The following is a 20,696-nucleotide window of genomic DNA, read 5'->3' on the forward strand; positions in this document are numbered from 1 at the left end:
AAATAGGGGCCGATACTACGCTCATTTTCATGACCACGCCCTCACTCTGCCGCATGCACACGCCCCTAATTAAGCATAAAGCAACGCCCCTAATTAAACACGAAGCCACGCCCTCATTTTAAATGAAGTCACGCCCATCACGTCTCAAACCACGCCCCCTGGCTCCCTGCAAGCCACGCCCCTCTCTCCCATTGGCTGCCCCGCCAGGCCCCGCCCCTTCCTCCCGGCGCCCCCGGCACTTCCAAGGTGGCGGCGCCGCCGTCGCAGCGGGGCCGGGCCCGGTAGTTCCCGGGGGACCGCGGCGGTGCCGGAGGGGTTCCGGCGGATCCCGGCGCCCCGATGGGGCCCGGCGGCCTCGCGGTGCTGCTGGCGGTGCTGAGCGCGGTGCCCGGCGGGCTGCGGTGAGCGGGGACCGGGGGAGACCGGGGGATGGGAGGAGCGGGCCCGGTGCGGGGCCCTCACGGCAGCTCCTCTGTGCCCACAGCCCGGCGGCGGCGGCGGCGGCGGCGAACGAGGAGCGGCCCGGTGAGCAGGGACCGTCCCGAGGGGCTCGGTCTGGTGCCGGGGGGCTGGAACCGGGATCGATCCCAGGCCGGGAGGGGCCTGTCCGGTGGCGGGGATCTCGGTCCGGGTCTGGGGCTCAGTCCGGACCCCATCTCCCCGCAGCGAGCCCCGCGGTGGCCACGCCGTGCTGGCGAGTGGAGCAGTTCGTGGTGGCCCAGGAGTGCACGAGGTGCTCCGGTTTCGAGATGGTGAGTGCGGGGCCCGGGGCGGCGGCGGACCGGGATTCGGGGTTTTCGGGGTTTTCGGGGTCCCCCTTACCCCGGGGGATCCCGCCCTGACCGAGCGCTCCGGCCCCTCACTGGCAGAAGACGATCCCAGCCTGCGGCCCCACCGGCTTCATCGAGAAGATCAACTGCGCCTCGTCCCACCGGGATGAGTACAAGAGGTGGGAATTCCCTGGGATCGGAGCTGGGAATTCCTTGGGATCGGGGCTGGGAATTCCCAGGGGATCGGGGCTGGGAATTCCCTGGGATCGGGGCTGGGAATTCCCTGGGATCGGGGCTGGGAATTCCCAGGGGCTCGGGGCTGGGAATTCCCTGGGATCGGGGCTGGGAATTCCTGTGGGATCGGGGCTGGGAATTCCCAGGGGCTCGGGGCAGGGAATTCCCTGGGATCAATGCTGGGAATTCCCTGGGATCAATGCTGGGAATTCCCTGGGATCGGGGCTGGGAATTCCCTGGGATCGGGGCTGGGAATTCCTGTGGGATCGGGGCTGGGAATTCCTGTGGGATCAGGGCTGGGAATTCCTGTGGGATCGGGGCTAGTCATTCCCTGGGATCAGTACTGGGAATTCCCAGGGGTTTGGGGCCAGGAATTCCCTGGGATCGGGGCTGGGAATTCCTGTGGGATCGGGGCTAGTCATTCCCTGGGATCAGTACTGGGAATTCCCAGGGGTTTGGGGCCAGGAATTCCCTGGGATCGGGGCTGGGAATTCCTGTGGGATCGGGGCTGGGAATTCCCAGGGGTTTGGGGCCAGGAATTTCCAGGAGATCGGACCTGGTCATTCCTGTGGGATCGGGGCTGGTCATTTCTGGAGGATCGGGACTGGTGACTCCCTGGGATCAGTGCTGGGAATTCCCTGGGCTCGGAGCTGGCAATTCCCTGGGATCGGAGCTGGCAATTCCCTGGGATCGGAGCTGGCAATTCCCTGGGATCGGAGCTGGGAATTCCCTGGGAACCAGCGCTGCGAATTCCCGGGGGATGGGGCCGGGGCTGAGGAATTCCGCGGGGCATTGCCGGGGCTGTGCTCCGCAGCTGCCGCTCGGCCGCGCTGGAGGCGCAGCGCTTCTGGCGCTTCGTGGGCTCGGCTCTGGGCGTGGCGGCGGCGGCGGCGGCGCTGGTGGTGCTGCGGCAGCGAGTGCTGGACCGGCGGGCGCTGGAGAAGGTCCGCAAACAGATCGAGTCCATTTAGCCAGAGGCTCCCCAGGGCTCGGAGCCGGGAATTCCGCTGGCCCGGAGCGCCGGGAGGAGAAGCAGCCTCTGCCTTGCTGCCCGGATGTGGAATCCTGCTGGGATCTGCCTCGGGAGAGCATCCAGGGATCCCCCAGAGCGGGATGGGGGATAAATCCTGGTCACTGCTCCTGGAGTGACACTGTGTGCGTCCCTTGGGGGAATCCCCGTCCCTCCCGGCACCAGGATCTGCTCTGGGATCATCCTGGGCATCCCCAGGATCCCACTCCAGGAGAAGGATGTGGAATTAATCCTGCTCATCGTTCCTGGAGTGACGCTGTGTTTGTTTCCTGAGGGATCCCTGTTTCCTCCAGTGCTGGGATCTACCCAGGGAGCACGCTGAGGGTCCCCAGGAACCCAGCCCAGGAGCAGAATGTGGAATAAATCCTGATTCATGTCGCTGGAGCAGCCCTGGAATGTTTGTCCTTTGGGGGAGTCCCCCCGTTCTCAACCCCCTGACATTCCATGGGGTGCAAACAGAGTGCAGGTTTATTCTGGATTGTTCCCCCATGCTGGGGTCTCCCAGTCACATCTCATCCCCGTGTCCCCGTGTCCCTGTGCCCACGTCGTCCCGCCTGGAGGAATTGCTCCGTGGATCCCTGTGCGGGGCGGGAATGCCGTCCTCCAGCCCGGGCCGCGGCTCTGCCCCCGGGATCCACCCCGGTTGTGGGGATTCTCCAGCCATCAGGATGTTCCTGGAGATCACTGCGGGAGCAGGAACGGGATGGGCAGCGCCGGGGCCGGGGGGCTGTGCCCACCCCCGTCCCGGTGCTCCCGGTACCTCCGGTGGGTCCGAGGCCGTCCCGGCTGCCGCCCCGGCGGAGCGGGCTGGAGCTGGGCAGCAGGATCAGCCCCAGCGACAGGAACAGGATCTGCGGGAGGGATGGGAGCCGTGAGCCCCGGGCTGGGGCCGGGAGGGCCCGGGAGGGTCCCGAGGGGCCGTACCAGGACACAGGTGCCGGTCTGGGCGGGTTTGGTGGATGTCTCTTTGATGAGCGCCTGGAGCTGCCGCAGGAGGGACCTGCGGGAACGGGGGTCAGCTCCGTGTCCCTCGCGGTGTCCCATCCCAGAGCCCCCCGCTGCTCTCCTGTGCTCACCCGTTGCTCTTCTCCAGCTCCTGGACCTTTTTCCGCAGCTCCTGGTTCAGTGCCGAGCACGCGGCCGCCCTGCCCGGACAGGGACAGGGACAGTGACAGTGGCGGGGTGGGGGACACACCTGGGCACGTCAGGACCCCGGCCCCACCTGCTCTCCAGCCCGTCCAGGTATTCCTTCTTCCTCCGCCGGCTGTCCTGCGCCGACTGCTTGTTCCGGATCTTTCTCCGCACCTTCTTCAGGAGCCGCTCCTGGGCCTGGGGCGTGGAGGGGTCACTCCTGTCCCCTCCCCGGGCCCCCCGCCCCCCGTGTCCCCGCACACACCTGGGTGAGGGGCAGGGCCCCGGGCAGGGTCACCCCCTCCTGCACCAGCAGCCGCTTCTCCTCCTCCGTGAGCTGGAGCTGCGGGACAGGGATGGACTGGAGGGTCTGGGGGTGAACTGGGGGGTCTGGGGGTGAATTGGCGGTGAACTGGGGGTGAACTGGGGGGGTCCGGGGATGAACTGGAGGGTCCGGGGATGAACTGGGGGTGAATTTGGGGGTCCGGGGATGAACTGGAGGGTCCGGGGATGAACTGGGGGTGAATTTGGGGGTCTGGGGATGAACTGGGGGGTCTGGGGGTGAACTGGGGGTGAACTGGGGGGTCTGGGGGTGAACTGGAGGGTCCGGGGATGAACTGGGGGGTCCGGGGATGAACTGGGGGTGAATTGGGGGTGAATTTGAGGGTCCGGGGATGAACTGGAGGGTCCGGGGATGAAACTGGGGGGTCCGGGGATGAACTGGGGATGAACTGGGGGGTCTGAGGGTGAACTGGGGGTGAACTGGGATGAACTGGGGGTGAATTTGGGGGTCCGGGGATGAACTGGGGGTGAATTGGGGGTGAATTTGAGGGTCCGGGGATGAACTGGGGGTGAATTTGGGGGTCTGGGGGTGAACTGGGGGGTGCGGGGACTCACCGTGGGCGGGGGCTCGGGGCTCGGGGAGAGCTCGATGCCGGGGAGCAGCGAGGGGTACAGGGGAGTGCTGAGGTCACAGACCACCTCCAGCAGCAGCGGCGGGGGCCCGTCGGGCCGGGGGGGCTCCGGGCTGCTGCCGAGGCCGCAGGCGATGTCGGGGTTCACCGTCAGCGCCAGCAGCTCCTCGGCTCCGCTGCCCTGAGGGACACCGGGGCGGGGGACACGTCAGGGAGACCCCCGGGACATCCCGGTGTCCCCGTGCGGGTCCCGCCCAGCCGCGCCCCTCCCGCCCCACTCACATCATCCTCCGGGAGCGTCAGGGTCTGGAAGCCCAGCACCGGCAGCGGCAGCGAGGCGGGATCCGGGAAGAGCGCTCCGGGCTCCGGGAGCTCCGGTGTCTCCATAGGGGCTCCCTGGGGATCCCCCCGCGGGATCTCCCGTGTCCCGGCGCCGGGGGATGAACCCCCCGCGCCCCCTCCTCGGGGTCCCCCGGTCTCCACTGCTGTCCCCGGTGGTGCCGCCGCCTCCGCCCGGTTCCGGCGCTGGGCACCAGGATCTCCGGGATCCCGGGGAATCCGGCCAAGTCCCGCCCCGTGCCGGGAAGGGCCGGGATCATCCCTCCCCCAGCGGGGCTCGGGGCTCCCGCCGCCCTACCGGGGCACCAGGGGCAGCGGGGGGGTGCGGCGGCCCCGGTACCGCGTCCCGGAGGGTCTCACGGGGGTCCGGGGCAGCTCGGCGGCGGCCGCCGGTGGCTCCGGGCCGGAGCCGGTGACCCCCGCACGCCCCGGTCACGGAGTTTGGGAGCGGAGGACCGGGGGGATGCCCCCGGTAACGGGGTCCGGGAGTGCCGGAACGGGGGGACCCTCCCGGTAACGGGGTCCAAGGAGTGACGGCGGGGACACGGCGGGTCCCCGCGCCCCGCCCGGCCGAGCGGACACGTGCGCGCTCCCGGGGCCGCGGGGCCGCGCGGCCGCCACTCGCTCTCCATTGGCTGCGGCGCACGTCAATCAGCGGCGTCATAGGGGATTCCACGTCGCTATTGGCTGCGCTGGCGGCGCCGGCCCCGCCCCCCGGAGTTCCCGGGACGCGGTTGGGATGCGGCGAGCGGTGAGTTACGGGGCCGGGGGAGAACCGGGGGCACCGGGGGTCTCTGGCCTCGGGCCCGGGCCTCCCACCCTGCCCTCGGTCCCGGTTCCATCCTAGGCCCGGAAGAGCCGAGCCCTGACTCCCCATCGCGGTCCCGATTTCCCGATTCCCGGCTCTCGATCCCGCTCCCGTTCCTTGGTCCCGGTTCGCAATCGTGGTCCCACACCCGGTCCTTGATCCCGACTGCGGTCGTGGTCCCCGGTGGCGGTCCTTGGTCCGTGGTGCCCAGATCCCCATCCCGGTCCCGGAAAAAACAGTTCCCGCTCCTTGATTCCGGTCCCGGTGCAGGAAACCCGGGTCCTGATCCCGGTCCCGGTCGTTGTTCCCACCCCCGGTCCCTCCCCGCCGCGCTGTCCTTGTCCCGGGGGCCCGGGCGGGGGGGGTCGGCGCCGGGTGAGTCACCGGGGCCGGGGGGCGGCTCTGAGCGGCCCGTCCCGTTCCAGCGCCGCTTCCCGGGGATGCGCAGCACGGCTCGGAGCTTCCCCGGCGGCGGGCGCTGAGCTCCGGGAGCAGGATGGACACCGGCGTCGGGGCCGCGCTGGCCTGGAGCCCCGGGGCCGCCTCGCAGCCCCCGCCCGGCCTCGGGGTGAAACTGGGATCGCTGGTGCTGCTGCTGCTGCTGCCCCTCGCCTGTGGCCTGGCGCCCCTCTGGTGCTTCCGACAGACCCCCGGTACCGGGGCCGGGGGGTCCCGGGGGGTCCCGGGAGGTCCCGGGGAGTGGGGGACTCAGGGCTCCAGAGGGTCCTGGGGAGGCTGGGAGCAGGTATCAGGGGTTTGGGAGGTCTGAGGGATCCCAAGGGGATCGTGAAGTTGGGGGAATCTGGGGAGTCTGAGATCGTGAGTATCTGGGGGATTCCGGGGGATTCTGGAGTTTGGGGTCTCAGGGTTCCCGGGGGTCCTGGGGAGTCTGGGGGCGTCCCGAGGGTCTGGAACAGGCTGGGACCAGGGCTGTCCCCCCTCAGGGCTGTCCCCCCTCAGGGCTGTCCCCCCTCAGGGCTGTCCCCACCTCGGGGCTGTCCCCACCTCGGGGCTGTCCCCACCTCGGGGCTGTCCCCCAGGGGCCTGTCAGGGTGCAGGGCTGAGGGGTTGGGGTCTCGCTGGGGTCTCAGCCCCTCCAATTTCCCCTCCAGACCCCCGCAGCCCCGTGCTCAGCCTCGTGAGCTGCTTCTCCGGCGGCGTTTTCATGGGCACCTTCCTGCTCGACCTGCTGCCTGACTACCTGGACAGCATCGCTGCGGCGCTGGAGGGGCTGCGCATCACGGTGAGAGCCTCGGGATGCCACTGGGGACCTGGCCTTGCCCCTGTCCCCACGGGTGTCCCTGTGTCCGGGATCGGGGACAGCAGCTCGGGCTGGTGGGGAGGGGATGGCCGGGACAGGGACAGTGACAATGGGACAGGGACAGCAGGAATGGGGTGCTGGGGTGAGGACACTGAGGATGGGGAAGGACAAGAGGGGCTGGGACAACAGAGAAGGGACAGTGGGGACAGGGACAGCGGGGCCACACTGGTGCCGGTGGAGCAGCCGGGATGGTGACAACATCCCGCCGGGAGCCCCTTGTGCCCCACATGACTCATGGAAAGATCCTCCCCTTCTGGCCACAGCTTCCCCTTCCCCACTGACCGCATCCCTCTCCCCGCAGCTCCAGTTCCCTCTGCCGGAGTTCATCCTGGCCATGGGCTTCTTCCTGGTGCTGGTGCTGGAGCAGGTGACGCTGGCGCAGCGGGAGCTGGCCGAGCCTCCCGAGGAGTCGCGGGCGCTGCTGCCCAACGGCTCCATCCAGGCCGTGGCCCCGGGGGGCTCGGGGGGCTCGGGGGGCTCGGCGGTGCCGGTGTCCGGTGGCCCCGGGGCGCTGCGTGCCGGGGCGCTGGCGCTGGCCTTGGCGCTGCACGCCGTGCTGGAGGGGCTGGCGCTGGGGCTCCGCGAGGGCTCCGCGGCCGCGCTGCGGGTGCTGCTGGCCCTGCTGCTGCACAAGGGCGCCGTGGCCTTCGGCTTGTCGCTGGAGCTGCTGCGGAGCCGCCTGCGGCCGCCCGCCGTGGCCTCGTGCCTCGTGCTGCTGGCCCTCATGTCCCCGCTGGGCGTCGGCGTGGGCACGGTGCTGGCGGCGGGCGCGGGGCCGAGGCAGCGCCTGTGCCGGGCCGTGCTCGAGGGGCTGGCGGCCGGGACCTTCCTCTTCGTCACCTTCCTGGAGATTCTGCCCCAGGAGTTGGGAGTGCCCCAAAACCGCATCCCCAAGGTCATCCTGATCCTCGCCGGCTTCGCGTTGGTCAGCGCCATCCTCTTCGTCAAGGGATGAGGCCCTGTGGCCTGGGATGCCCCCGGCCTTGGGGAATCCCGCGGAATTCCCGTGTGCTCCCCTGCGTCCTCTTTTCTCAAGTGCCAAAGTGCCTCTCTCATCTCTGTGCCTCAGTTTCTCTGTCTAAACTATCCTCTTCCTCGAGGGGAGACCGCTCCTGGCCTGGGATCCCCCGTTCTTGCTCCTGGACACGCTCGTGGAACTCATAGCCCACCCTGCACCCCCTTTTCCGAAGTGCCAAAGTGCCTCTCTCAGTGCCGTGCCTCAGTTTCCCCATCTGCACAAGGGATTGGTGCTGTGACCCCCCACTCAGGACCCCGGGAGGGGGTGAGTGTCCCCCCCCCATAACCACAAGTGCCCTTACGGACTCCCCCGGATTTGGGGGCGTCGGATGAAGCAAATAAAGAACTGAACCCAAAAGTGCTGTCTCTGCCTGGGGAGGGTGGGATGCGATTTGGGGCGCACGTCATAGTGTCGTCCCGCTCCAGCCTCCCGGATATATGGGCCGGGAGAGTCTGGTCCCCGCTCACTTTGGGTGTGGGGTGCCAGCTCCGTCCCCAGCCGTGGGGCGGGGGTCACCCCGCTGTACCCCTCAAAGCTGCCCCATCTCCGGGCGCCTCCATCCCTGTGCCCCACGGCCGCAGACCACGCCCCCAAGGTGGCCCCGCCCCTTTCCCCGCCCCCTCGCCGCGCGGTGCTCTCCGGAACTCGTAGTCTCCGCCTCCCTCATCGCGTATCCTCTGGTCACTCGGCGCCTCCATTTCCCAGCCGCCCCCGCGCGGCGCCCGCTCTGGCCCCTGGGAGTCGGAGTCCGGGCGCCCGGCGCAGCCCGCGGTCGGCGCTGCCCGCCGAACTACAACTCCCGGCGTGCCGTGCGCGGCGGCGGCGGCGGAGCGGCGGAGCGGGGAAGATGGCGGCGGCGGGCGCGGGGGCCGGGCCCGGGCCCGGCGCGGGACCCTCGGCCGGCGCCGGTGCGTCCAACCCGCGCAAGTTCAGCGAGAAGATCGCGCTGCAGAAGCAGCGGCAGGCGGAGGAGACCGCGGCCTTCGAGGAGGTCATGATGGAGATCTGCTCCACACGGGTGAGGACGGGCCGCCGCGCCGGATGCGCCGCGGGGCGCGGGGCCGAGGAGCCGTGAGGGGCCGGGGGGCGCCGGGGCCGAGCGCGGGGGGAGCCGGGGCAACCGTGCTGGGCTCGGGGGGGTCCGGAGGAGCTGGCGGGGGCCGGGATTTGGGGGGTCCTGAGGGGCCGGGGGGCGAGGGTGTGGGGGGGCTGGAGAGGAGATGGGGGGCCGTGAGGAATTTGGGGAGGGGATCGGGGGGGACACGGGGGGCTGCGAAGATGTCGGCGGGGAGTTTGAGGGGGGCTCTGAAGAATTTGGGTTGGGGGTAGAAGGGTCCAGGGGGGGTTCTGAGGGGGTTTGAGGGGTGTCGCAGGGGGCTGTGAGGATTTTGGGGAGGGGGTTTGAGGGGTCCAGGGGGGCTCCCGGTGGATCCCGGCGCGTCCCGAGTGCCGGCGCCGCTCCCAAGGGCAGCTCCCGGAATTGGGGTGGGAAAAGGATCCCTCGGATCCCAGCCCGTGTCCCCTCCGAGAGGCTCCGGGCTCTGTCCCTGTCCCCGGGCACCCTCGGGATCCTCCCCGGATTCCGCGGCACCCGGCGCACGCCTCATCCTGGGGGATGCTCCGGTTGAGCTTGGAGGCAGCCGGCGATCCTGGAGCTGCTCCTGGGGTGGGATTTGGGATAACAGCCCCGGGAAGGGCCAGTGCCGGCCCCGAGGGCCGCTCGCAGGGGTCTCAGGGTGTCGGGATGCTCCGGACGTGCATTCCCAGGCAGGGAAAGCATCGGGAGGAGCTGGTCGGGAATTGCCTCCCGAGACCTGTGGGAATTTCGTGTCCGTGATCCCGGGGTTTGGTGGAGTATGGTCCTTCCCGGCAAAACTGCGGGATGGAGGAGCGAGGATGCAGAGTGTGGAATCTAAGGAGACGTGGAAAGGCTCTTCCAGGGAATGGGGGCGGCTCTGTCCCTGGGAAGATCCAGGGATCCCCAGCAGAACTTTAAAAACTGGGAATTTTTGGGTCGGAGAGCCCTGTGGCTGCTGGGCCCCGGGATCTGGGATGTCACTGGCACAGTGACAGGGACATCCTTGGAGAGTTTGGGGATGGGCTGGAGCTTTCTCTCCGTTCCCGGGGAGTTTAGGAATGGGGAGGAGCATCCTTGGGGAGTTTGGGAATGGGCTGGATCCTCCGCCCCGTGCTTCCATCCCCAGGGATTTTGGGAATGAGCCGGAGCCTCCGCAGTGTTTGCAGAGCAAACAGCTGGTTAATGTGCAGCAGGGGCAGCGGGATCACTCCTGGAATCACTCCTCCGGGAATTCACTCCCAGGGATGTTTCCTCTGGGAATTCCTTCCCTGATCCCTGCCTGGGCCGGTTCCGCCGGGACCCGCTCCCCGTGTGTGGGATCCGCAGCCCCCCAGCTTTGCTCCGTGGCTCCTGGAGCTTTTCCTGCCCGTTCCTGAGCTGCTCCCGGGCTCCGGGCTCCCGCAGGGATCCTGGCTCGGAGCTCCGAGCGCGATCCCAAGGCCTTAAGCCCCGGCGCAGCTCCGGGCGCTAATCCCGCCAGCTGCTGCCTAAATCTCCCGGCTTTTGGGGTTCTTTCCCTTGTTTTTCCCTCTGGAGCTGGATTTCTACGCTTTCACACTCAGGAATTCGGTGTTTCCCGTTTCTGAGCTGTTTTTTTGGGCTTCAGCTTCTCTTTCCCTGGGATTTCTCCAGGCGCTGAGGGGCAGCAGCTCTTGAATCAACTCGGGGACCCCCAGCTCCGGAGGGAAAGGGGATTTGTGGGGGCTGAGATCAGGGAAATGCTCCCTCCCTGTGGGTTTGATCAGGGCAGCTCTGCTCCATCGGGGCGGGGGATTGCTGCTGGAGGGGTGATGGGGCCGTTCCCTTTCCCGGGGCTGTGGGATCCTGGTGTTTTCCTGGGATCCCGTTATCTCCCGCCGTGCTTTGCTGTGACTCCTTCCCCCGGCCTTGAGTCCCGCTCCGCGCTGGAATCTCCGGGACGGCCTTGGCGTGGATGAGGCTCCTGCTGGAAAATCCCTGAGGATCCGTGGGGATGGGCTGGCCCCGGAGCCTGTCTGGGGCAGGGGGAGCACGGGGGGGCTGCCGGGCTCAGCCTCTGCCCCAGGAATGTACAACAGGGACCCCGCTCCGGGATCCTGACCCTCATCCCTCCTGCTCTGGAGGATGCAGGATCCTGACCCTCATCCCTCCTGCTCTGGAGGATGCAGGATCCTGACCCTGATCCCTCCTGCTCTGGAGGATGCGGGATCCTGACCCTCATCCCTCCTGCTCTGGAGGATGTGGGATCCTGACCCTGATCCCTCCTGCTCTGGAGGATGCGGGATCCTGACCCTCATCCCTCCTGCTCTGGAGGATGTGGGATCCTGACCCTGATCCCTCCTGCTCTGGAGGATGCGGGATCCTGACCCTGATCCCTCCTGCTCTGGAGGATGTGGGATCCTGACCCTCATCCCTCCTGCTCTGGAGGATGCGGGATCCTGACCCTGATCCCTCCTGCTCTGGAGGATGCAGGATCCTGACCCTCATCCCTCCTGCTCTGGAGGATGCGGGATCCTGACCCTCATCCCTCCTGCTCTGGAGGATGCGGGATCCTGACCCTGATCCCTCCTGCTCTGGAGGATGCAGGATCCTGACCCTCATCCCTCCTGCTCTGGAGGATGCGGATCCTGACCCTCATCCCTCCTGCTCTGGAGGATGCGGGATCCTGACCCTCATCCCTCCTGCTCTGGAGGATGCGGGAAGGGTTTTCCAGAGTGGGAAGGGGCTGGATGCGATGTGTCTGCCCAGATGGACGCTGTGTGGGGAGGGGAATCCTCATCCCACGGGGCTGTGAGGGGCAGGTTGGGGGGCCTGGACAGGCCAAGGGCCTCCTGACGTGTCCCCCCGTGTCCCCTTGATGTCCCCTGTGTCCCCCCGTGTCCCCCTGATGTCCCCCCTGTGTCCCCGTGTCCCCTGTGTCCCCCATGTCCCCTGTATCCCCCGTGTCCCCTGTGTCCCCCCGTGTGTCCCCTGTGTCCCCCTGTGTCCCCCCATGTCCCCGTGTCCCCTGTGTCCCCCATGTCCCCTGTATCCCCCGTGTCCCCTGATGTCCCCCTTGACGTGTCCCCCCCGTGTCCCCCCTGTGTCCCCCGTGTCCCCCCTGTGTCCCCCGTGTCCCCCTGATGTCCCCCCTGACGTGTCCCCCCGTGTCCCCTGTGTCCCCGTGTCCCCTGTGTCCCCCATGTCCCCTGTATCCCCTGTGTCCCCTGTGTCCCCCCGTGTCCCCTGTTGTCCCCCGTGTCCCCCGTGTCCCGCTGTGTCCCCCCGTGTCCCCTGTGCCCCCCGTGTCCCCTGATGTCCCCTGTGTCCCCCGTGTCCCCCTGATGTCCCCCCTGACGTGTCCCCCCGTGTCCCCTGTGTCCCCCTGACGTGTCCCCCCGTGTCCCCGTGTCCCCTGTGTCCCCGTGTCCCCTGTGTCCCCCATGTCCCCTGTATCCCCCGTGTCCCCTGTGTCCCTGTGTCGTCCCCTGTGTCCCCCTGTGTCCCCCCTGACGTGTCCCCCCCGTGTCCCCCGTGTCCCCTGTGTCCCCCCGTGTCCCCTGATGTCCCCCGTGTCCCCCCGTGTCCCCTGATGTCCCCCTGTGTCCCCCGTGTCCCCACAGCTGCAGGCGCAGAAGCTGAGGCTGGCCCACAGCCGAGGGCCCTTCTACAGCGGCTCCCTGCCCAACGTCAACCAGATCGGCACCGGCGTCCCCGAATTCCAGGTGACTCCACGGGGTTCCCAGGCCGTGGGGACATTCCCAGATGCCTTCACCTTCTCCCACCCCTGGAGCTCCGGAGGGGGAGCTGGTTGTGATCCCCTTTCCCGGCTGGAATCCCGTGTCCCCAGCGCTCTCCCGGGTGGGCTCAGCTGTCCCCTGTCCCCTCAGGGCCCGTCGCCGCTGGATTCCACGCGGAGCACGCGGCACCACGGGCTGGTGGAGCGTGTCCAGCGGGATCCACGCCGGATGATGTCCCCCCTGCGCCGCTACGTCCGGCAGATATCCTTTGTCCCGTGTCCCCGGCGCCGTCCTGGCGCTCCCGCCTTTCCCTGGGATTCGGGAGCCCCCGGGTGTCCTCTGTGCGATCCTTAACGTGCCCCCACATCGACAGCTCTCCCTATGGACCCACGTACCTGTCGCCTCCGCCTGAGGCCAGCTGGAGGAGGTGATTCCCTGCTTTCCCCCGGTCCCGGGTGCCCGTTCCCATCCCGGAGGTTTGGGAGTGGGGAAGCCTCGGGCACAGGGGCCGTTCCTGGGAGCTGGGCTGGGGGCAGAGGGAAGGGCTGGGAGAGGGGCAGGGGGAGGCTCCTGCCTCTCACACTCCGGGGTTGTCCCACAGAGTGGGGGCTTGAGGGGGAATTTCATCCAGGAAGAGGGATCTGGCTGAGGGGAATCCCCAGGGACAGGGACAGGTGACAGATCCAAGCTCCAGCTTCATCCCTGGAGTGTCTCTGTCCCGGTGTGGGGGGTGACAGCCATGTCCCTGTCCCCATCCCATCTCCCTGCCATTCCCGGCCCTCCCATGGCAGGAATGGGGTCATGGATCCCTGAGGGGTGTCCTGCCTCTCCCATGGCCCTTTGTCCCCCGCTCCACTGCCTCCCCTGATCCCGCTTTCTCCCTCTGCAGGACCATGCCCTGGAGCAACTTCCCGATGGAGAAAGGACATTTATTCCGGCTGCCCTCAGCTCTCAACAGGTACTGGATGGTTTGATTCCGTTTTCTCCGTGTCCCCAAGCCAGACTCCAGCCCTTCCTTGGGACCCCTGTGCGGGAGGTGGCCCTGGGGACCCCTGGGGACCCCTGGGGAGGAGGTGGCCCTGGGGACCCCTGGGGACGAGGTGGCCCCCGCCTCCCCCTCGGGGCCCCCAGCTGGAGGGGTCCCTGTCCTCCCTGGTGCCAGCTGAACAATGTCCCTCTTTGTCACTCGCCCCAGCGGCCCTTTCCCAGCCCGTCCGTGCCCTCCTCCACCTTGGAACAGCTCCTTGGGGACACCGGGTGCCCCCAGCCCCTGAAGGGTCCCCGGGGGGGTCCCGGGGGTCTCACTGTCACCCCATGCTAGGGGTGGTGGAGGAGACGGGAGCAGAGCCCCTCTGGGGACACGGGGAGAGGGTCCCCCGTGGGGAGGGGGCACAGGAATGGCAGGAGGGGCCGTGGGCTGGGCCGGGGGCTGTCAGTGGGCTGGGGGCCAGGGCTGAGGCTGGATCCAGGCTGCTCCCCCCGTTCCCAGGACGAATTCCGACTCGGCGCTGCACACGAGCGTGATGAACCCCGCGCCCCAGGACGCCTACCTGGGCCCCTCGCAGGCTGGGCCGCCCCCCGGCCGCCGTGCTGGTGAGCTCCCCCCAGACCCTGCACCCCCGCGGGGGTCCCGGGGCAGCCCCCTCCCCTCTGAGCCCCCTGACCCTCCCGATGCCCCGCAGGTTTCCTGGACGGGGACTCGGACAGCAAAGGTGAGCCTGGCTCCCTCTGGTGTCCCCGCTGTGCCGGGGGCTCTGATGTCCCCCCTCTGTGCCCCTCTCCTCCCGCTGACCCCCTGTCCCCTTGCCAGTGTTTCTTTTCCAAGTGCCTCCCATCGAAGAGAACTTCGATGACAACAAGCACTCGCTGAAGCCCTGGGACACCAAGAAGGTGGGTAGGGATGTCCCCTTGTGTCCCCCATTTCCTGTCCCCCACCCCCTTGTGGCCTGGCCTGGCCTCATCCCTGCGCTTTGATCCCACAGCTCTCGTCGTCCTCGGCCCGGCCGCGCTCCTGCGAGGTCCCGGGAATCCAGTGAGTGCTGGGAGGGGCTGGGATGGGGCTCCCAGGGAGGGGGATTCTGGGGAGGGGGATGTTTGGAAGCGGGTGGGTCCTGGGGAGGGGCTGGAGCTGGGCAGGGGACACTGGGGGACACCGGTGCTCCTGCCCTGATCCTGTCTCTCCCCTTCCCACAGCATATTCCCGTCCCCGGATCAACCTGCCAACGTGCCCCTCATGCCCTCTGCCCTCAACACGGGGGGGTCCCTGCCCGACCTGACCACGCTGCACTTCCCGTCCCCCCTGCCCACCCCCCTGGACCCTGAGGAGGCCCCGTACCCGCCCCTGAGCGGGGGCAGCAGCACCTCCAACCTGGCCACCACCATGACTCACCTGGGCATCAGCGGCACGGGCGGCGTGGGGCTGGGCTATGACCCCCCAGGTGAGCCGGGACCCCCCTGCACCGGGGGGCCACAGAGGATCCCCCGGCTGGGAACTGGTGTGGGGGGCACGGGGACCCCTGGCCGGTGTGGGGGGACGTAAAACCCCCGCCCAGGTGGTGTCCTGGGGTGGCTGTGGCACCAGGAATTCCAGGAATTCCAGCCTGGGATGGGGCCTCGGCAGGCTGGGTGGGGTGGGGAGGGGCTCCGATGATTTGGGGGTCTCGTAGGGGGGTGTGTGGGGGGAGCCCAGCTCCCACCCTGTTGCCCTCCTGCTCTATGGGGTCTGGTGGCACCGTGGGTCCCGTGGGGGCCTGAGGGGAGCCTGGCTCTCCTTTCATGGGGTCTGACAGTGTCGGGGGTCTTGCAGGGGTCCGGGAGGTGCCCCTCTCCCGCCCCGGTGCCCCCTCCCGCCGCCGTCCCCCTGCCCGGGGTGTGTGTCCGTCCCTGTGTCCGTCTCCATCGTTTTTTGGTCTCTCCGTGCCCCCTCCATCCCCCGGGAGCCCCGCCCGGGCCGTCCCGGGGCTCGGGGCTGTGCCGGGGTAACGGTGCTCTCTGTTTTTGTCCCCACAGGACTCCCCTCACCTCTGCAGAGCTCCCTGAGTAACCCGTCCCTGCAGTCCTCCCTGAGCAATCCCAACCTCCAGGCCTCCCTGCGCAGCCCCTCGCTCCAGGCCTCCCTCAGCAACCCCTCGCTCCAGTCCTCCCACAGCAGCTCCTCCATCCCCTCCTCTCTCTCCAACCAGTCCCTGCCTTCCTCCCTGTCCTCCTCGCTCTCCAACCCCTCGCTGCCCACGTCCCCCAGGAGCCAGCCCCTCCAGTCCTCCCCCAGCAACCCCAGCCTGCCCTCGGGGCTGGGGGGCTCCTTCGGGGCCACGTCGCCGCGCCGGCGGGTCCCGCTCAGCCCCTTGTCCCTGCCCGTGGCCGGCGACTGCAGACGGCAGCACCCCAAACAGTTCTCACCAACAATGTCACCCACATTGTCCTCCATCACCCAGGTACGCATCGTCCCCACGCTCCAGCGCCGCCGCCTCCTCTTCCTCGGCCTCTTCCTTGTCTCCTTTCTCTTCCTTCTCCTTCTCCTCTCCTTCCTCCCGCTCGTCTTCCCCTTCCGTGTCCTCGTCCCCATCCTCCTTGTCCTCTTCCCCATCCTCCTCCTTCTTGTGTTCCTCCCCTTTTTCTTCCTTTTCTTCCTTCTTTTTCTTCCTTCTCTTTCTCTTCCCTGTCCTTGTCCTCCCTGTCCTTGTCCTGGACCTTCTCTCTGTTCTCTTCCTCGTCTTCATCCTCCTCTTCCTTGTCCTCGTCCTCCTCTTTGTCCCGCCTGTCCTCATCCTCCTCGTCCTCGTCCTCTTCTTTCCGCTCCCGCTCCACTTCTGGTCTCGTTTCCATCCTCATCTCACCCACACCCCAGGGCCCCCCCTCGCCCCCTCCCGTGCTCAGGGCCATTGGGGGGACCCCCGTGTCCCTTCCAGGCCCCCCCATCCCCTCCGAGGGGACCCCGGCCCGCCCTGGGTCCGGGCACAGCCGTGGCCGAGTTGGGGGTCTCAGGGACGGCTCCCGCTGCCGGGGGGGCTGGGGGAGCCCCCCACCCTTGGGGGGCCGGGGCTGACCCCCCGTGTCCCCGCTGTCCCCTCAGGGCGTCCCCCTGGACACCAGCAAGCTGCCGGCGGACCAGCGGCTCCCGCCGTATCCCTACGGACAGCCGGGAATGCTGCTGGGCTCCCAGCCGCCGCCGCGGGCCCCCGCCGGCCCCCCGCGCCCCTACAACCCCCCCTACGGCCCCGGCAGCGCCGTGGGGCAGCCCCTGGCACAGCCCCCCGGGGACTTCGGCCTGGGCAGCGTGAGTGGGGGGACACGGGGACGGGGGCGCTCTGGGGGACACGGGGATAGGGGCACTCTGGGGGGACATGGGGACGGGGGCGCTCTGGGGGACACGGGGATGGGGGACACGGGGATGGGGACACTCTGGGGGACACGGGGACGGGGGCACTCGGAGGGACAACATGGGGATGGGGGACACTCTGGAGGGGACAGGGGACACGGGGATGGGGCACTCTGGGGGGACATGGGGACAGGGAGCCCTTGGGGGGGACACGGGGACGGGGGCACTCTGGGGGGACACGGGGACGGGGACACGGGGATAGGGAGCCCTCTGGGGGGACATGGGGACAGGGGACACTCTGGGGGACACGGGGACAGGGCCACTCTGGGGGGACACGGGGATGGGGCCACTCTGGGGGGACACGGGGATGGGGCCACTCGGGGGGGACAACATGGGGATGGGGGACATTCTGGGGGGACACGGGGACGGGGAGCCCTCTGGGGGGACATGGGGATGGGGACACGGGGACGGGGGACATGGGGATGGGGACACTTTGGGGGGGACATGGGGACAGGGAGCCCTTGGGGGGGACACGGGGACGGGGGCACGCTGGGGGGGGACATGGGGACAGGGGACACGGGGATGGGGCCACTCGGGGGGGGGGGACACAGGGACGGGGCCACTCTGGGGGGGACACAGGGACCCCTCTCGGGGGGACACAGGGATGGGCACCCTCTGGGTGGGTCACCAGGGGAGAGATGGGGACAGGACAGTCTCCGTGGGGGGGGTCTCTCCTCACGTGTCCCCCCCACAGCTGGAGCAGTTCGGGATCGGGGAGAGCCCCCCCGGGAACAGCGGAGGGTTCCCCGAGGAGTTGGGGGCCCTGAGTTACCCCCCGAGCGAGGGGGGCTACGACCCCCCCGGCCTGAACCGCCCAAACCTGAGCAACTGCAGCCGCCACGGCCCCATCCCCAACATCATCTTCACAGGTGGGGCTCCGGGGGGGTCCTGGGGGCTGTCACAGGTGGTCTCTGGGGGGTCACAGGGGGTCTGCGGGGTGTCACAGGGGGTCTGTGGGGTGGCACAGGGGGTCACGGGGTGGCACAGGGGGTCTGTGGGGTGTTACAGGGGGTCTGTGGGGTCTCTGGGCCGTTATAGGGGGTCTGTGGGGTGTCACAGGGGGTCACGGGGTGTTACAGGTGGATGGGTGGGCTGGGGGCTCTGTGGGGTGTCACAGGGGGTCTCTGGGGTGTCACAGGGGGTCTGCGGGGTGTTACAGGTGGGCAGGTGGGCTGGGGGCTCTGTGGGATGGCACAGGGGGTCTGTGGGGGGGTCACAGGTGGATGGGTGGGCTGGGGGCTCTGTGGGGTGGCACAGGGGGTCTGTGGGGTGTCACAGGGGCTCTGTGGGGTGGCACAGGGGGTCTGTGGGGTCTCTGGGCCGTTATAGGGGGTCTGTGGGGTGTCACAGGTGGGCAGGTGAGCTGGGGGCTCTGTGGGGTGGCACAGGGGCTCTGTGGGGTGTCACAGGGAGTCTGTGGGGTGGCACAGGGGGTCTGTGGGGTGTCACAGGTGGGCAGGTGGGCTGGGGGCTCTGTGGGGTGGCACAGGGGGTCTGTGGGGTGTTACAGGGGGTCTGTGGGGTCTCTGGGCCGTTATAGGGGGTCTGTGGGGTAGCACAGGTGGGCTGGGGGCTCTGTGGGGTGGCACAGGGGGTCATGGGGTGGCACAGGTGGGCAGGTGGGCTGGGGGCTCTGTGGGGTGGCACAGGGGGTCTCTGGGGTGTCACAGGGGCTCTGTGGGGTGTCACAGGGGTCTGTGGGGTGTCACAGGGGCTCTGTGGGGTGTCACAGGGGCTCTGTGGGGTGGCACAGGGGGTCACGGGGTGGCACAGGTGGGCAGGTGGGCTGGGGGCTCTGTGGGGTGGCACAGAGGGGTGGGCTCCGGGGGGCTATTTGGGGGATTTGGGGTGTCACGGGGCGTGTTTGGCCGGGGGTCTCGCAGGTGCTGACCCCCGTGTGACCCCCGTGTGACCCCCGCCCTTCCCCGCAGGCGACTCTCCCCCCGGGCTGTCCAAGGAGATCGCCACGGCGCTGGCGGGGGTCCCGGGCTTCGAGGTGGAGGGGGGTTCCCTGGGGGGTCTGGGGGGTCTGGAGGAGGAGCTGCGCATCGAGCCGCTGACGCTGGACGGGCTGAGCATGCTGAGCGACCCCTGCGCGCTGCTCACCGACCCCGCCGTCGAGGATTCCTTCCGCTCCGACCGCCTCCAGTGAGCCCGGGGGGCCCCGGGGCCGCCCCCCGCCCGCTGCGCTCCCGCTGAGCCGCCGGGAATTCCAGCCCCGGGAAAGGCGGGAGCGGGCTGCGATCCGGGCGTCCCGAACCCGGCTGGAAATGGGCTGCGACTGCCCCCGGGGGGGCCCGGCGCCGAGACCCCCCCAGCTCGCAGCTCCGGACCCCAGCGGTGGGAAAAGCCTGGGAAAAGGGGGCGGGGGGCTCCGTGGGCGCTGCCGGCCCCGGGGACCCTCCACGCTGATGTGTCAAGGGCTCCCACCGCCTCCAGTGAGCCCTGGGGGCCCCGCCGCCGCGACCCCCCCCCAATTCCCACCCCTCGGCCCCACCCCAGGCACTGTTGTCCCGGGAAAATCCTGGCCAGAGTGAGGAGGGGGCTCCAGCTGCCGCTGCCAAGGGCTCCTTGTGCTCCATCCCAGGCTGGGGGGGTCCCCGGCACCACGAGCCCCCCAGTTTCCCCCCGGGGGTCACCTCGGGGCCGGGAATATCGGGGAGGGAGAGACAATCGAGGCACCCCTAAAGCAACCCTGGGGGGCTTCCACCCAGCGCCCCTCCCCTAATTCCCACCCCCAGACCCGACCAGGCACTGTTCTCCTGGGAAAACCCTGGGAAAATTGGGGAGGGGGCGGCGATCCAGGCACCCCCAGCCCCCCGACCCCGGTGGAGGGGTCCCGGCCCCCCCGGGGTTGGCTGTACATAACCCCGTAGGTAGAGACCCCCGGGGGGGGCCGCTTCTGCCTTTACTTTATCATTTTTCCGGCTAATCATCATGTTTAAGGAGAAATCCCGCTCCCCCCGTATGTACCCCCAGCCCCTCCCCAAATTACCCAGCTGCCGGGGACGTGTAGAAAGCACTTGTAACTTTGCCCCCCCCGCTCCAATTGCCCCCCCGGGGGAACACGGGGGGGTCCCGTCCGCGGGTGGGGGGCCCTGGGCCCCCCCCGGAGGGAGCCAGAGTGATTTATTATTATTATTATTTTTTAAAATATATTCTATGTTAATTAAATCCCCCCGCCGGCGTGTGGTTGATTTTGGGGGGGTACAAGGGGGGGTTCAGCTGCCCCAGGACCCCCTCAGCGCTGGCCCTTGGGGCTGGGGTCACTGAGCGGGGAGGGAACAAGGGGGTCCCTTAATGGGGAGGGGGGCAAAGGGGTCTCGTTTTAGGGCGGTAAATGGGATCTCTGCATCGGCGTGGCGGTGAAAGGGGGACCCTCACGTTCCTTGGAGGCTCCTTGAGTTTCCTGGGGAGGGTCGGAGGGGTCTCTTGGCAGTTTCTCTGGGATTTGGGGGGGGTCCTGGGGGATTTCGGGGGTTCTGGGGGGGGGGGGCGGACGGTGTTCCCCGGCGGGTACCGAGAGTCCTCCGGGCCGCCAGGGGGCGCTGTCGCGGGCGGGGGCCGGGCGGGCGCGCGGTCGCGGCCCGGCGGAGCCCAAAGACGCGGCCCCGGCCCGGCCCGGCCCGGCCCGCAGGTACCGGGGGCACCGGGGGCACCGGGGGGACCGGCCCGGGGCTCCCGCGGGGCGGCGGCTGCTGCGGGGCCGGGTCCGGGGCCTGCGGGGCCGGGGCTTGGAGCCGGGCCGCCCGCGGGGCCTGTGGCGCCGGTGTGGGGCAGTCACCGGGGGGACACGGCGACCCCAGCGGCGCCGGGGCACCGGGGCGGACACGGGGACCGGGATCGCTCCGGGCGTCACCCCGAGGGACACGGGGACAGAGGACGCTCCTGGGGGGTCACCGGGGGCGACACGGGGCTGGGGGACCCTCCCAGGCCGTCCTCAGGAGGTGTCCCCCCAGCCGGGGGCTGTCACTGTC

General features: G+C 69.1%; 4 protein-coding genes across 6 annotated transcripts; 3 read left to right on the top strand and 1 right to left on the bottom strand.

Moving 5' to 3' along the window:
- Positions 1 to 157: 157 nt before the first annotated feature.
- JTB (jumping translocation breakpoint) lies at positions 158 to 2,418 on the top strand. Of its 2 annotated transcripts, none has more exons than XM_066337737.1 (5): positions 158 to 401; positions 485 to 525; positions 667 to 752; positions 870 to 949; positions 1,991 to 2,418. In XM_066337737.1, exons 1-5 carry the CDS (start codon positions 340 to 342, stop codon positions 2,151 to 2,153), a joined length of 432 nt encoding a protein of 143 aa, XP_066193834.1. In that variant the 5' UTR covers positions 158 to 339; the 3' UTR covers positions 2,154 to 2,418. The 2 variants fall into 2 exon arrangements, with proteins under 2 accessions (XP_066193834.1, XP_066193835.1); XM_066337738.1 differs by having other exon boundaries at positions 184 to 401; positions 1,819 to 2,149.
- An 87-nt stretch (positions 2,419 to 2,505) lies between these two features.
- CREB3L4 (cAMP responsive element binding protein 3 like 4) lies at positions 2,506 to 4,781 on the bottom strand. The gene is made up of 8 exons (XM_066337734.1): positions 4,362 to 4,781; positions 4,063 to 4,260; positions 3,431 to 3,508; positions 3,257 to 3,363; positions 3,111 to 3,179; positions 2,959 to 3,034; positions 2,795 to 2,885; positions 2,506 to 2,718 (listed from the first exon to the last, which is right to left on the bottom strand). The coding sequence occupies exons 1-8, from the start codon at positions 4,464 to 4,466 to the stop codon at positions 2,540 to 2,542; spliced, it is 903 nt and encodes a 300-aa protein (XP_066193831.1). The 5' UTR covers positions 4,467 to 4,781; the 3' UTR covers positions 2,506 to 2,539.
- Positions 4,782 to 4,957: 176 nt separating this feature from the next.
- SLC39A1 (solute carrier family 39 member 1) lies at positions 4,958 to 7,922 on the top strand. Its single transcript, XM_066337733.1, has 4 exons — positions 4,958 to 5,169; positions 5,652 to 5,879; positions 6,339 to 6,469; positions 6,849 to 7,922. The coding sequence occupies exons 2-4, from the start codon at positions 5,723 to 5,725 to the stop codon at positions 7,500 to 7,502; spliced, it is 942 nt and encodes a 313-aa protein (XP_066193830.1). The 5' UTR covers positions 4,958 to 5,169; positions 5,652 to 5,722; the 3' UTR covers positions 7,503 to 7,922.
- Positions 7,923 to 8,394: 472 nt separating this feature from the next.
- CRTC2 (CREB regulated transcription coactivator 2) lies at positions 8,395 to 18,903 on the top strand. 2 transcript variants are annotated; one of them, XM_066337724.1, is made up of 14 exons: positions 8,395 to 8,583; positions 12,225 to 12,326; positions 12,492 to 12,602; positions 12,707 to 12,768; positions 13,231 to 13,299; positions 13,831 to 13,934; positions 14,024 to 14,053; positions 14,152 to 14,231; positions 14,324 to 14,373; positions 14,535 to 14,779; positions 15,351 to 15,775; positions 16,414 to 16,617; positions 17,414 to 17,588; positions 18,651 to 18,903. In XM_066337724.1, the coding sequence occupies exons 1-14, from the start codon at positions 8,413 to 8,415 to the stop codon at positions 18,869 to 18,871; spliced, it is 2,049 nt and encodes a 682-aa protein (XP_066193821.1). In that variant the 5' UTR covers positions 8,395 to 8,412; the 3' UTR covers positions 18,872 to 18,903. The 2 variants fall into 2 exon arrangements, with proteins under 2 accessions (XP_066193821.1, XP_066193822.1); XM_066337725.1 differs by lacking the exon at positions 12,225 to 12,326.
- Positions 18,904 to 20,696: the final 1,793 nt, after the last annotated feature.

This window comes from Sylvia atricapilla, chromosome 30 (assembly GCF_009819655.1).
Source record: "Sylvia atricapilla isolate bSylAtr1 chromosome 30, bSylAtr1.pri, whole genome shotgun sequence".
NCBI lineage: Eukaryota > Metazoa > Chordata > Aves > Passeriformes > Sylviidae > Sylvia > Sylvia atricapilla.

Bases quoted from the DNA above. Each gene is read 5' to 3' on its own strand.
- CREB3L4 (XM_066337734.1), bottom strand. From the start codon at position 4,466: ATGGAGACACCGGAGCTCCCGGAGCCCGGAGCGCTCTTCCCGGATCCC. The intron at 4,261-4,361 runs GTGAGTGGGGCG...GGTGTCCCTCAG, and splicing joins TGACGCTCCCGGAGGATGAT to GGCAGCGGAGCCGAGGAGCT. The intron at 2,886-2,958 runs GTACGGCCCCTC...TCCCTCCCGCAG, and splicing joins AGACCGGCACCTGTGTCCTG to ATCCTGTTCCTGTCGCTGGG.
- JTB (XM_066337737.1), top strand. From the start codon at position 340: ATGGGGCCCGGCGGCCTCGCGGTGCTGCTGGCGGTGCTGAGCGCGGTG. The intron at 402-484 runs GTGAGCGGGGAC...CTGTGCCCACAG, and splicing joins GCGGTGCCCGGCGGGCTGCG to CCCGGCGGCGGCGGCGGCGG. The intron at 753-869 runs GTGAGTGCGGGG...CCTCACTGGCAG, and splicing joins GGTGCTCCGGTTTCGAGATG to AAGACGATCCCAGCCTGCGG.
- SLC39A1 (XM_066337733.1), top strand. From the start codon at position 5,723: ATGGACACCGGCGTCGGGGCCGCGCTGGCCTGGAGCCCCGGGGCCGCC. The intron at 5,880-6,338 runs GTACCGGGGCCG...TTTCCCCTCCAG, and splicing joins GTGCTTCCGACAGACCCCCG to ACCCCCGCAGCCCCGTGCTC. The intron at 6,470-6,848 runs GTGAGAGCCTCG...CTCTCCCCGCAG, and splicing joins TGGAGGGGCTGCGCATCACG to CTCCAGTTCCCTCTGCCGGA.
- CRTC2 (XM_066337724.1), top strand. From the start codon at position 8,413: ATGGCGGCGGCGGGCGCGGGGGCCGGGCCCGGGCCCGGCGCGGGACCC. The intron at 12,327-12,491 runs GTGACTCCACGG...CTGTCCCCTCAG, and splicing joins CCGGCGTCCCCGAATTCCAG to GGCCCGTCGCCGCTGGATTC. The intron at 16,618-17,413 runs GTGAGTGGGGGG...TCCCCCCCACAG, and splicing joins GGGACTTCGGCCTGGGCAGC to CTGGAGCAGTTCGGGATCGG.